This window comes from Trematomus bernacchii, unplaced genomic scaffold, assembly GCF_902827165.1.
Source record: "Trematomus bernacchii unplaced genomic scaffold, fTreBer1.1, whole genome shotgun sequence".
Taxonomy (NCBI): Eukaryota; Metazoa; Chordata; class Actinopteri; order Perciformes; family Nototheniidae; genus Trematomus; species Trematomus bernacchii.
In genome coordinates this window covers 942,872-957,211 of record NW_022987577.1, presented here as the reverse complement: position 1 = coordinate 957,211, position 14,340 = coordinate 942,872, and the positions used below count along the sequence as shown (strand labels likewise).

The following is a 14,340-nucleotide window of genomic DNA, read 5'->3' as shown; positions in this document are numbered from 1 at the left end:
ATATATGATCTTTTTATTACACAACAAGGTATATTTTCAATGTAATCATTACAAAACTGATTTATTTCTTTTTTAAAAGACCTTATTACACTCAGGCATCAGAAAAGCCAGACATGGGTCCTCGGGACAGACATGCCCTCTGATTGGCTGAGACAGATTTCACTCGCTTTCTTCAGTCTCATGTAACTGAACTTCTTCTCTGTTATAAAAACATAGGATGACTTTTTTTTCACGTTTATGTTTTATATAACGCAACAAATTGACTTGGAAAATCATATTACAACACATGTGTATTGTTAATGTATCTGTGGATCATTTTATCAACTAATACATTAATGATTTGATGTATTTAGCCAATTAATAATGACAATAACAGTGATTACAGGGGAAATTATGCATTACTATTTCAAGGTTTCATGGTTTCAATTTCACACAGCATATGGTCAAATATTCTTATTACTTGTTTGTCATGATCCCAAAGTCATATAGTTGTTTTTAGGGTCATTCAGACAGTAAAGACGCTGAAACTGGCATGTCATTTTTTCTTTAAAATGTATAATGTATGCACATCTAAAACACAACCAATTCTAAAATCCAGTATTTCAACTTCAACAGTCAACAAATAATACATGTGTGTTACTAATACGAATGAAGCAGCAGCTCTCAGCTTCCTCTGTAGACGCTGTAGGAGAAGCGGCTCATCAGCAGAGGGAGGTGAATCCTCTGCTCCAGCTCACTGATGGTGAACACAACCTGACACACACACACACACACACACACACACCACCACACACCCAACCACCACCCCACCACACACACACACACCCACACACACACCTACTCACACACACTACCAGAACACAACCGACCACCACACACACACACCACACGACACACAACCACACACACACACACACACCCACACACACACACAGCACACACACACCACACCACACACACACACAGAGGGAACACCACAACACAGACACTTGATTATATGATAGATAGCATAAGATTCTATATAATATATATATCAATTATGAAGATATATATATTATATATATATATATATAATATATATATATAGACTAGTTTAAACTAGGGATATGACAGGTAAATTTTTTTTTGACTTTTCTCAATAAAAGTTAAAATAAGACGTCAGTATCTGAGCAGCATGTCTGGATTTTGGTTGGCCCTTGTGGTGGTTACTGCGAGATGGGGTCGTTACTTAAAAAAAAAATATAGACTTTACTATTACTTTAAAAAAAATATATTTACACTACTTCGTTCTCTCTACATAAGTACATCTTACTTTCTCGTTACTCTCGTACTTTACTCTCGCAGGGCCGGCCCGCCCTCCCTACAGGCAGATCACGCAGACTGCTAAAGTTTCAAATGTTCTCTTAGTTCAGTTTCCATTGTCGCATAAGACTGATCCAGATAGCTCTGACCATGGCTGTCCTCTGTCTCCTGCTATCTGTATTTTGCGCAGTATATCATCTGAACGATGCGATGGTGATTCCACTGTGCAAATGGGCAACATTACCTCTACTATGAAGGATGCTACAAGCCTGTCCATCTTGCTTTGGTTACCGGTCCTCCAAATTCTAATTTTGTGCTGCTTCGGTCGGCGGCGGCGACTCACACATCCTCACTCTGGGTTCGGGGGGGGTCCTTAGCGGTTAGCTTCACCTTAGCATGTGTTCTTGCAGGTGTTGATGAGGTTTGACGTGGTGTTTGCAGCAGTGGATAACAGCTTCTGGCCTGGACACAGTTTGCACCTCACCGTCACATTCTGTCTATTCTTCGGACGAACTCAAAATAATGGGCATACCTCCACCCTCGAAAGTTATCGCTGACTCTGCCATGTTTATGCAGCACTGCACGTGGAGATGTGGACGCGCAAGCGCGCGATTACGTACATAGAAACCTGCGGCGGAAACCCCTCTTGTCTGTCAGTGTGATTATGATGATTTTATAAAAGTAACGAAGTAACGCGTGTCGGGGCAATGTTAGTAACTGTAGTGTGATTACTGAATTATAAAAGTAACGCGTTACACTACTCCGTTACCGACAAAAGTAATATTATTACAGTAACGCGTTACACCCAACTCTGGTTACTGGTCACCTCCAAAGGGTATTTGGTTATTAAATTGCAGGACACGTTACAGCATGAATATTTAATTATACATTTCAAAGGTCCACAATACAACCTGTCCAACTAAACAAGACACATGTCTGTTCACTACGGGGAAATGTTATTCTAACTTTCTTTGAGTAAATGTCCCTTTGTCTTGTCAAACTTGATATGGATGGATAAGTAGATATTTACTTTATTAATCCCAATTTGGGAAATTCTTTAAATACGTGCATATATTTATATCTTTGGTAAAAAATTGGGAAAACACGTTTTTTTTCAGATGTGTCTGCGATAATGTATTACTTACCAATAACAAAAATAACAACCTATTACTATATTAAATAAACAACCTTATGTGAACGCATATTCTTAGATTAATTCAAAAAAGAAACATAAAAAGAAAACATCCAGAAAGGTTAAACCAGAAATTAATATTGTGGTTTATTCAGAACATAATCCAGAATTATTTTTTTACATTTTTTAAGGTTACATCACTACGTAACACTCGAGCTCCTATTGGCTAGCGCTCCAACACATTGTACGTGATCGGCTAAGGGGCGGGACATCTCTAAGCGGTTGACCAATCACAACAGAGCCGGCCAGCTAACCAATCAGAGCAAAGACTGGGCTCTGGTTTCAGACAGAGGGTGAAAAGAGATGCTGCAGCACAGGCAGTATGAGAAAAATAAAGGACTTTTTGAACATTAAAGCATGGAGACATGTCCCAGGAGAGACACTACATATGAAACCGTATATACATGTATTTGTTTGACAGCAGCTGATAACCATGTCTAAGTTTATAGATTCTCCTGCTCCAGATGAATAGATGTTGAATCTCACCTCCACATACGGGTAGAAGGAGTTCTGACCCAGACTCTCCCAGTACGATCCCGTCTCAAAGCGCAGTTTGTACATCCCGGGGCCGAACGCTTCTCTGCTGATGAGCCCTGCGCAGCGGCCATCTTCATTTGTAGTCCTAAAAATCATAAAACTGCTGAGTTATGACGTTCCTTAAAGGACTCTGATCCTTTGGGTCTTTCATATATTTTTCATATCATGTTCCAAACCACATCAAGGATTCTCTCTGAAACAGTATGGAGCTCAAACTCTTTTTCTCTCTGTATATTCTCTCATATTACTTCCAAAACACGTCTCATTGTTTCTGACAGCAACGTTTCTGATTGGCCCGTGGGTTTAAAGCCCGCCCACATTTGATTAATGTCGTCATGACGCAGCAAATCTGGATCAGCTCCGTTGTTCCCCCGTTTTTAGAGATGTCGGTACGGAGGAAAAGAGAGAGGGTTTTATTCTCTGACACTTTGTGAGTCTCACACAGGGGACACATAGTTATGTATAAAATACATAAAAAAGTGCATTTTGCACGATAGGTGACCTTTAAACAAACAAAGAATCTTCTCCTGAGGTTTTGTCACAAACCCTTAAACCTATCTCTAGAAAAAAGACGATTGTTTTCTACGTTTAGTAACAATTCCTAAATGACTTATAATGAATATTTGATGTTATTTTGTCTCTACCCGACACTCAGCAGGGTCCAGATCATGATCCGGGGGTCCAGTCTGTGCAGGCTGAGGGGCAGACGAGCCGCCGGGACCCCGTCTGCTGTGTTCAGGACGTGAGACGTGAGGGGGCTGGACTCTGACATCATCTGAGGACAGGTGAGACAGAGATGGCAAAAGTACACACTTCCTTTACTCAAGTAGAAGTACAGATACTCGTGTTTAAAAATACTCTGGTAAAAGTAGAAGTACTGACTAAACTTCTTTACTCAAGTCAAAGTAAAGAGGGCTTTGAAATGTACTTCAGTAAAAAGTACCCATAACTAGCAGCTGTTTTAAAGAGTACCTGACCTCCCTTTATATTAATAGAACAATAATGTCATTGTTAGCTAATGAATGTTTCCATGCTGAACAACGGCAACATGACAACGTTTTCATTGGTCCCTCTTCTTTAGAGAAGACCAGGAAATGATGGATACACGGATCGTGTTCAAATCAATAGGCACGCAATGACTCTAAATAATAATGATCACGCCACCAAACACACATTCAAACTAAAGGAACCAGCCTGTTTGGAAAATGTGAGAAGTAGAAAGTACAGGTATTTGGGTTCAACATGTAAGAAGTAGAAAGTACAGGTATTTGTGTTCAAAATGTAAGAAGTAGAAAGTACAGGTATTTGTGTTCAACATGTAAGAAGTAGAAAGTACAGGTATTTGTGTTCAACATGTAAGAAGTAGAAAGTACAGGTATTTGTGTTCAAAATGTAAGAAGTCAAAGTAAAAAGTCGTCAGGAAAATAAGTAGTGGAGTAAAGTACTGATACCAGAAAAATGTACTTAAATACAGTAACGAAGTATTTGTACTACATTACTTCCCACCCCTGAGGGGAGGACAGGTTAGGACATTCATTTACACAATATCAGTTTTTTTTATTACTGCACATATTTGATTCCATTCTATTTCTATGTAAATACTGCTATAGTTTACTATATTTTGTATTATTTTTTTATGTTTTTATAGTTTTCTTAAAATAGTTCTCTATCTGTGTTTTTAATTTTTGTAACCATGACATCAAGTCAAATTCCTTGTACGTGTCAACCTACCTGGTGATAGACCTGTTTATGATTCTGAGGACAGGTGAGGACCTTTTATAAACCAAAGGATTATTCGATTATTCAAAGGAAATAATTGGGTGATTTGTCTACAAGGAAAATAATTCAAAAGGTTCAAAGGGCTTTACAGTCATACAGCTACAGTGTAGATATGCAATGAAAAACTGAAGTCCCAGGCTCGTCCAACAGAGCAACATAAATATAAGACAGGTAACAAATACAAAAAGTGCAAGAAGAAACAGAGTAGAAATAAAATAGTGTAAGAGGATGTTATAACTATATACAAGTATAAGATGAGCTGAATGTAAAACGAAATGCTGTGCAGTGAAATAAAGAACTGCTTATTGTAATAATAGATACATATTTGAGATGCAAACAGATCATATTCATACAATATATGAATATCATACTCAAGAGATAAAGGGTGTTTCTCAATGTCGAGGAAGGCTGCTCCAAAGCCACTATTTCAAGGATGCTACGTCATCGAGTGCCGCCGAAGGACTGTTCCAATGTCCAGGATGCTTGGAATTGTACCGAGGCTGGCATACTTCGTTGCGGGAAATTTCGAGGCTGCACATGTGTAGACTCCGCGGTCTTAAAATCCCCACAATGCTTTGCGCACGGACCAATTTCCAAAATCTTTGGCGGAAATCGCGCTCCATTTAAGGCGGGGCCTCGCATATGACGCACACCTGCACACCTGTTAGCCTGTTAGCCTGTTAGCCTGTTCCACCATTATTCGTTTTCCCAGGCTTGGAAGGATTCTTGCCTCGCTTCTGAAGGACCTGACTCGGAGGGACTTGTCCTACCAAGAAAGGGTCCTCGACATTGAGAAACACCAAAGTGTTGACTTAAATGAAAATGAAAATGTTGCTGTTTATCCTTTAAAACAATGGTTGGTTGAGCTGCAGAAACTTCTCTGTGTTTCTTAGATAAACAAACCGGTTCAAGGACTTTCAGCCATTTGACCCTTGACTCTCCAAATGTGTTTTTCCCAAAATCTCACATTCCCCAGCAACTGTCAAACTTTCACAAGTGTGGCTTTTTGTAAAAAAATATACAAAACAAAGAGAACACTTAGATATTTTATATTAAAATGTTTATTTTAGTCATATCCAGACACCAGAACAAATTCAGTTTTTAGCATAGGTCTCAGATATATAAAAATATATAAAAAACCCGTCTATGAAGTGTTTTGCTCAAAATACCAAACAGATCATTCTAGCCATGCCTCATATCCCTCTATTTCACTTCCTGTTTCAAAAGTGCTGATTTGGGGTATAAAGCTTTAATAAAAAAGGAGGGGGCTGAGCCCATGCGGGACCCGGCAGCTACTGTCTAAACTAAATGCTGCCGTGATGAAACGCCATATCATGGATTATCAAGGATTGTTTCTGAAACAGTATGGAGCTCAAAGGCTTTCTCTCTTGCCGGTTATACCACAAGGTGAGTTCCTTTTTATTTCCTGCTTCTTCACACACATGCTCTCCAGTACAGGTTAGCTCTGAGTGTTAGCGATGCTAATGTAAACACAGACCATATTACGTCCAAAACAGTCGGGCATTGTTTCTGATAGCAACGTTTCTGATAGGGCCGTGGGTCCACATTTCAGATATTACGTCATATCGGACGCAAATCTGGATCAGCTCCGTTGTTCCCCCGTTTTTAGAGATTTGGGTACGGAGGAAAAGAGAGAGGGTTTTATTTTCTAATGCTGCGTGAGTTCCCTGACACACCGGGGACACGTATTGATGTATACAAGACATCAACAAGTGCATTTTGCATGGTACTGTAGGAGACCTTTAAGTAAAAGTACAAATACCACACTCTAAAAGTACTCTGTTAAAAGTCCTGAATTGGAAATGTTACTTAAGTAAAGGTATAATAAAAAAAAACTATACTAAAATTATTAACCATAGAAAATAATATATAGGAAATAATAAATCATTAAAAAAAAAAACACCCCAAAAATACTAAATTATAAAAAAATATATATAGAAAATCTCTTTTTATAGATGCTATTTCATTATTTATCAATTCGCTGGTTGATTAATTTACTTTGCTGTTTATGAAAATATCGGTTACATTTTGTGTTTTTAAAACTTGAAGTTACTAAAGCTGATAGATATGTTGAGGTCAAGAGTACAGCATTCCCATTTGAGTTGTATTGCAGTAAAAGTTTAAAGAGGCATGAAAAGAAAATACTCAAGTATTCAAAGTACTCAATATTGCACTATAATACACGAGTAAATGTACTGTTACCTACTACTGTCCAAAACAAAGACTGAGTAACTTTAAACTCTGCAGGAAAACAAGGCAACAAGGAGGAATGTAAATACTTGTGATACTCTAAAAGTACATACATTTTAAAATGCAGTGTTGGCAGTAATGTCTGTAAGAGAAACCTTACCTGTCTGCTGCAGCCGTCGTCCCAAAACTCATCCAACCATCCCTCTGCTCAACTTACCCAGCATGCACTGTACAAACAGATCTGGGGTTAAAGGTCGTCGTGGCTCGAATGAATCAATAACCCTAAAGCTGAGAGTGCAGCTTCCCTTCAGTCAACAACATGTGATTAAACTGTTCATACACAATAAGGCTGACTTAACTAAAACACTAGCAATATATTATATATACAGCCTGACAGTTATTCTTATTTAACAGGAGGGATGTCATGTTAATTAACTTTTTATGGTAGTTAAATATGGTCTTAAACGTGGCCCTTTTGGGCAGATAACAGAAAATAATACTGGCTCAAATCTCATGAAAGTTGGTGGAAGGATGTAGCATGGGTCAAAGAGTAACCATTACATTTTGAAACTGTTTTGAAACTATTATTTGTGTCATTATTCTATATATTTTCTTAAATATGTACAGTGAATCATGAGGCATTCGGCCTATGAAGAAGGTGTCTCATAAAGTAGTTAAACGTATTCAAATTTAAGTTAATTTAAGAGTAAAAGATACTTCAGCGCAATAAAAAAAAAAATGCTTTGAACACATACCTATTCAACCTGACACGTGTTCTTCATTTGGAGAAAATACCAGCTTTTTAAAAACAATTAGAGACATTTTTACTCTGAATATGATTTTTATATATCGATTTCTCACCCTGCGTTTACTTTAATTCAATGTTAAACTATATTTTTCTCACATGCCTCCAAAGAAGTCTATAAAGAAATCTGTTCTCAATGTCTCACACAGCTTGGGCAGTATGACCCAAGTCTCATTTGTTCAGTCATATACTCACAAAATAATGTATTCTCACGATAACTTAAAAAAAAGATTTGGATTACCATGAAGGCATGCGAGAAACCAAGGTCAACTGGGGGATTCATTGATACAAATAATACATTTGGGGGTAAAGAATACCGTTAAACCAAATTACTATCCACATTTAAAAGACGAAACACATTAATATAGAATTATATTATTACAACACATAAAAAGCCACAACCAATCACCAATTTTATGAAAAATACCTTTACTACAATCACATTGAAATAACATTTAGCGCTGAGGACAAACACAAAAGCACCAACAGCAGAAACAGAAAAGCTAAATGCAGTTTTTTCAGAAATTATTCTCTACCTGCAGTTACAGGATTTCTTATTAAAACCTATTAAGACCTAAAAGTTAGTATAAAGAGCCACTAATGTACACATACATCGTTTTCAAGAGACTCTTTTTAAACCAACAAATATTTGTACATGAACGCTTTAAACATATTTACAGTCAGTCACAGTCGTCCATATTATCCAGCTGGGTAAAAATGCTGGATTTATGCATTTGACTGGACAACAGCTCAGTGGATTTGCTCTCCATAAAACCAGTCTTGATAAATCTGGTGAAACAAACAAGCTGTCATCAAATGGTAAGTAATGTATGACACAGAAGATATGACTAAAAACAGGATATTGGACGGCAAAAAGCATCCCTATTTGTTGACCAATATCCTTGGGTATCAACAGCATTCACTTTCTTTCTCTGGGCAACATGAATGATTAAACTAAATGTCATGGCAATTTTGTAAATAGTTGTCAATATAATACAGAAGCTCTAAATCACATGTGTCAAACTCAAGGCCCGTGGGCCAAATCAGGCCCTTGGTGGATTTAATTTCGGCCCGCAGGATCATTTTTATCTGGCCCGCCGGTATATTGCACGCACACCTTCACTCAATCCTGAGGGTCTCCTCAGCTCAGACCCTGAGCCCAAACATTGATGAACTTGCACCCAAGATGAGATGCCAAGTATCTGGCTTGAGCTAGCATCACAGAGCAGCACACTGAGTTTACATGGATGTTTCCTTCTGCACTTTCTTTCTTGAGACAACAGGGCATGTTTGGTTTTTTCTTCGAGGGAAATTGTTTTTTTGAAGCTGTTGTTGGCCTGTGGAGAAATCTAATCATAAGAAATGACTCTGGAAAAGCTGCAGATGGAGCCATAAGAAATGAATGCAACTGATTATTTAATGTTTAATGTTGTTTTTATAGGCAATAATTTAAGCTTTGTTAGTTCCAGGTTTAATATGTGCAATAAGTTCATTTCAATAAGTTCTGCAATAAACATTGAACCAGTCCGGCCCTCGACTAGTACCCATTTATTTATTTTGGCCCACTGTGTATTTGAGTTTGACACCCCTGCTCCCTGCTGTTTCATGGACGTAAATGAAATTAAACGGCATCCTTTTTGAAGCCAAAAGTTTGCCATTTTATGGATTTTTCCAATATGCATTTACAATTAAAAGTAAGAGACAAATAGTATATCCACCATTCCAGTTATTGCAAACCCAACGCTATAGAGTTAGACTTCAGCATTGAATGGACCTCCACAAGAAAACTACACAGTAAACCCATAGTTTTAATGCTGATGACAAATGTTGACCACTTCTTGGAGTTTATTGATTCAAAGATGACTAAATTAGTTGTTTGAGCCACTAAACTGAACAAAATCCTGATCCTTAAGAAGCTAAATCTTTATATATACAGTCTATGAGCTAAACCCAAAGATTTCCTCTGTTAAACTGTTGTTAGCTAACCAACTGTTAGCGGTTCCGTTAGCTTACATTTAGCATACTGCTTTAGCCACTGAACTCTTACATTGTTTTATGTATTAAACCAGGACCAGCAACTTTAACCAAACACATCCTTTAACAGGCCCTAAGATTGACTAAACTGTGTTCTTGACAATTTCCTATTTTATTTGCTAAACCGACCAAACCTCTACAAACTGTTTTGTTGCAAAACTGCTAAGCTAACATTAAGAAATCAGTTTTCTTTGCTAGACCATTAGCAAACCAAAACAATTGCTACCTCACATGTAGCAAACTATTTGAGCTACTGTATTTTCTAACCTGAACCCACTGCTAGCTTGCATGTGGAAACTCTGTTAGCTACTGAGCTATTAGCTAACCAGAACCCACTGCTAGCTTGCATGTGGAAACTCTTTTAGCATCTGAGCTATTAGCTAATGTAAACCAGGTGTAAACTAACATATATAAATTATTTTTAGCATCTAAGCTGTTAGCTAACGTAAACCAGCTGTAAGCTTACATGTAACAAACTATTTTAGCTACTGAACTGTTAGCTAACGTAAACCAGCTGTTAGCTTACATGTAGAAATTCTTTTAGCTACTGAGCTGTTAGCTAACCTAAACCAGCTGTTAGCTTACATGTAGAAACTCTTTTAGCTACTCAGCTGTTAGCTAGCCTACACCAAATTATTTCCCAGTTGTTTATATGCACTACATGCAATTTTAATCAAGAGTTAATCTTCATTTCAGGAAATTGCCAGTCTGTCAATCACTTAACACTGATTTTCCAAATATAATTCACCCAGAGAGTCATACACCTGTGCTCACAGAACCACAATGGCTTCCTGTACACATCTGGTTACACATCATTATTATAACACACCTAATGAAAATTAAGGGTGTAATAAGGAGCTGCCAGCTGCTCCATCGCTGATTTGGTTAACATTAATCAGAAAGGAGTCCAACAGCGGAGCAAGGGCAATAAACGGGGCCAATTTAATCTTTTGGTAGAGAAAATGTATGTTTTGTCTATCTGGCTATGCCTACAGAATAATAAATAATATAATAGCATGTTGGCATGGAGCACAGTGATGTACCAGGAACAGATTGGGGATTTTGTCGTCATTGTGGATTGGAAACCAGAACTGAAGGTGGTGCCGCAGAAGAGAAATCAAACTGAGAGTGACGGGCAGATAAGAGACAGATTTAGGTGGAGGAGAGTCAGTCCAATACAGTTCATGATCCTGTCAACAACTCTTTTGGAAATGTCCAATCCCAGCTGTTACCAATCCCAGTTTCCATTTTTTTTCTGGAACGATCTGGAAAGAAACCGGAGATGAGTCTGAACCGAGATATTGATGGATCTTGGTTGAAATGGCATGTTAACATAGTATTTGCACTTATTAGACGTCAATATGAGACAAATAAGGCACTTTTTGAACATTAAAGCATTGTAATCATGTACAAAATACAATTATGAAATCTGGAAATGTGCATAATAGGGCACCTTTAAGGTGTCTCATTGACAAATCATACCTGCAGTATCACAGATTGTCCTGTAGATCAGACTCAAACTGCTTTATCTGGAAACACAGAGCAAGAAACTTTTAGAAAGACATTTGGCCTCATGCTCATTTAAACTTCTGGTAAGAAAAGACATAAGAGAAGTCTTTTCCAGATGCACCAAATGTTCTTCACGATCCAAATCTACTCTACCCAGGGGAGCTAAATGACAAGTTCACTTTTATTACATTATTATTACATGTTACTTGTTAGATGCTTTTATCCAAAGCGACTTACATACTCAATACTGTGGACAATCCCCACAGGAGCAATTTGGGGTGAAGTGTCTTGCCCAGGGACACAACGACATGCTGACTGCAGTGGGGTTTGAACCTGTGACCCCCTGATTCGAACACCTACGGACAACCAACTACGCCACACACACTTGATCTGAACTAGCATCTATTATTAGCATAGGGAACACCCTCTAAACACTGCATAAGGGAAAGTGTTGTGCGGTGTGCAAATATTCTGGCACATGCTTGAGGATCAAATAAATGCCACCAAAAAAGGCTTTATGGACAATAACTTTAGGAGGAATAGACTTGTTAAATAAACAATGACATAATAAATAAAAAACATCTACACACAGTATGTAGGCCATTCAGACTCATTTTGTAGATTTAACTGGGATTAACGGACCACTGGTGTTTCTTTAATAATCTAATTATTGAAATAAGATTAGCATGTATGATGATCATGCAATTGTTATGTTCATTACATTTCAAATGTAGGCTATGTCTTCTTGCGTTGGAAAAAAATGTCTTGACTCTTTAAACTTGAAGTTTTTCCTCATCGTGGAAAAGCATGGTCACATGACTTCACGTCACCACCGCTAAGCTAAAGGAGGCTAATGTTGGGCTATAAAGGAACTACAGCACGGTCACATGACTTCACGTCACCACCGCTAAGCTAAAGGCGGCTAATGTTGGGCTATAAAGGAACTACAGCACGGTCACATGACTTCACGTCACCACCGCTAAGCTAAAGGAGGCTAATGTTGGGCTATAAAGGAACTACAGCACGGTCACATGACTTCACGTCACCACCGCTAAGCTAAAGGCGGCTAATGTTGGGCTATAAAGGAACTACAGCACAGTCACATGACTTTACTTCACCACTGCTAAGCTAAAGGAGGCTAATGTTGGGCTATAAAGGAACTACAGCACGGTCACATGACTTCACGTCACCACTGCTAAGCTAAAGGCGGCTAATGTTGGGCTATAAAGGAACTACAGCACGGTCACATGACTTCACGTCACCACTGCTAAGCTAAAGGCGGCTAATGTTGGGCTATAAAGGAACTACAGCACGGTCACATGACTTCACGTCACCACCGCTAAGCTAAAGGCAGCTAATGTTGGGCTATAAAGGAACTACAGCACGGTTCCATGACTTCACGTCACCACCACTAAGCTAAAGGCAGCTAATGTTGGGCTATAAAGGAACTACAGCACGGTTCCATGACTTCACGTCACCACCGCTAAGCTAAAGGCAGCTAATGTTGGGCTATAAAGGAACTACAGCACGGTTCCATGACTTCACGTCACCGCCACTAAGCTAAAGGTGGCTAATGTTGGGCGTGAAGACGTTTAGTCGTCTCATTTAGACACTTGTTAGCATCCACCGTTTTTAAATTCACTAGTGGGGTCTTTACTGACATATTTATGTCGTAGAATAAAAATCCCTTCAGCTTGTGTTAACCGCAGACTTTATTTCAGGCTAACAACCAAAAACACACTCAGAAAACCATTGAAAAGGGGGCAAAAAGTGGTAAAATGCTGACTCAATTTTGTGTGTTTTAGGACTCATTCCTGTTTCTTTATTAGCCTTCATTATACGCCTTTTCCCCTTTTTCTCTTCAACAGCATCATCATTGCAGAAGCAACCACATATCTTTTTAAGTCCACAAAAGCTTTTCTGTTAACACACTTTGTTGCACACACACACACACACACACACACACACACACACACACACACACACACACACACACACACACACACACACACACACACCACACACACACACACACACACACACACACACACACACACACACACACACACACACACACACATTATGTTAATTACTAACACACTCTCTGTTTCTTCCTGTCGGAGGAACAATGCTGCAGATTAAAGGTCTGCTCCCTGCCTCCGCTCGGCTAAATGAGGCTTCGCTCCGTCAGGTAAGCCTGCAGCTGATTATATATCATTAAGTTTCCCTGTAAAGAAACGGAAACACTGAAAGCACCGCGGCTCCTCTGCTTTACACCGAGGAGGAGCTCAATCAGAAGACAGTAAACACAACAGATTATGCAAATTGTCTTCGGAGTATAGTTTGGAGACTTTTACTGTTTTGTGCAAATTAAATCTGAATTCCTACATTGCACGGTAACTTTAAAGACGGATAAAATAGTTACTTGCCTCAGACTATCCCCTTATTTCACATTGTCTTTTTTTATTTGTATTAACCCTTAAATAGTTTCTGTATCCTAGGGAAGACAGTCATTTGATACGCTGTGTCGATGTGTAACATGGGTACAATTTGGGTCTAATAACAGTGTCACATAGGTATAATATGGGTGTGATAACAGTGTAATATCAAATCAAATCAAATCAAGTTTTATTTATATAGCACATTTAAAAGCGATTTTTGGTCGAGCCAAAGTGCTGTACATGTAATAAAAACACATTACTACAATCACAATAAAAGACAATAAATTACAACAGATATATAAAAAACACAGGGAAAAGTCAGGAGTCGTGCTCCGCTCTGACTAGAAGGCCAGAGAGAAGAAGTGTGTCTTAAGAGTAGATTTAAAAACCCCTAGGGTCTGGGTCGACCTCACATGGAGGGGCAGAGTGTTCCAGAGCCTAGGGCCAGCTGCTGCGAAGGCTCGGTGCCCTCGGGTTTTTAGCCTGGTCTTGGGCACTACCAGCAGCAGCTGGTCAGCAGACCTTAAAGC

The 14,340-nt window shown here is 38.7% G+C and overlaps 1 protein-coding gene across 1 annotated transcript; it reads right to left on the bottom strand.

The window, feature by feature from the left end:
• Positions 1 to 16: 16 nt before the first annotated feature.
• LOC117479831 (5-hydroxyisourate hydrolase-like) lies at positions 17 to 7,243 on the bottom strand. The gene is made up of 4 exons (XM_034126924.1): positions 7,182 to 7,243; positions 3,676 to 3,806; positions 2,981 to 3,116; positions 17 to 753 (listed from the first exon to the last, which is right to left on the bottom strand). The coding sequence occupies exons 2-4, from the start codon at positions 3,804 to 3,806 to the stop codon at positions 664 to 666; spliced, it is 357 nt and encodes a 118-aa protein (XP_033982815.1). The 5' UTR covers positions 7,182 to 7,243; the 3' UTR covers positions 17 to 663.
• Positions 7,244 to 14,340: the final 7,097 nt, after the last annotated feature.

Coding starts and splice junctions, on each gene's coding strand:
- LOC117479831 (XM_034126924.1), bottom strand. CDS start 3,806: ATGATGTCAGAGTCCAGCCCCCTCACGTCTCACGTCCTGAACACAGCA. Junction 3,117..3,675: donor TGGACCCTGCTGAGTGTCGG/GTAGAGACAAAA, acceptor TATGATTTTTAG/GACTACAAATGAAGATGGCC. Junction 754..2,980: donor CCTTCTACCCGTATGTGGAG/GTGAGATTCAAC, acceptor TGTGTGTGTCAG/GTTGTGTTCACCATCAGTGA.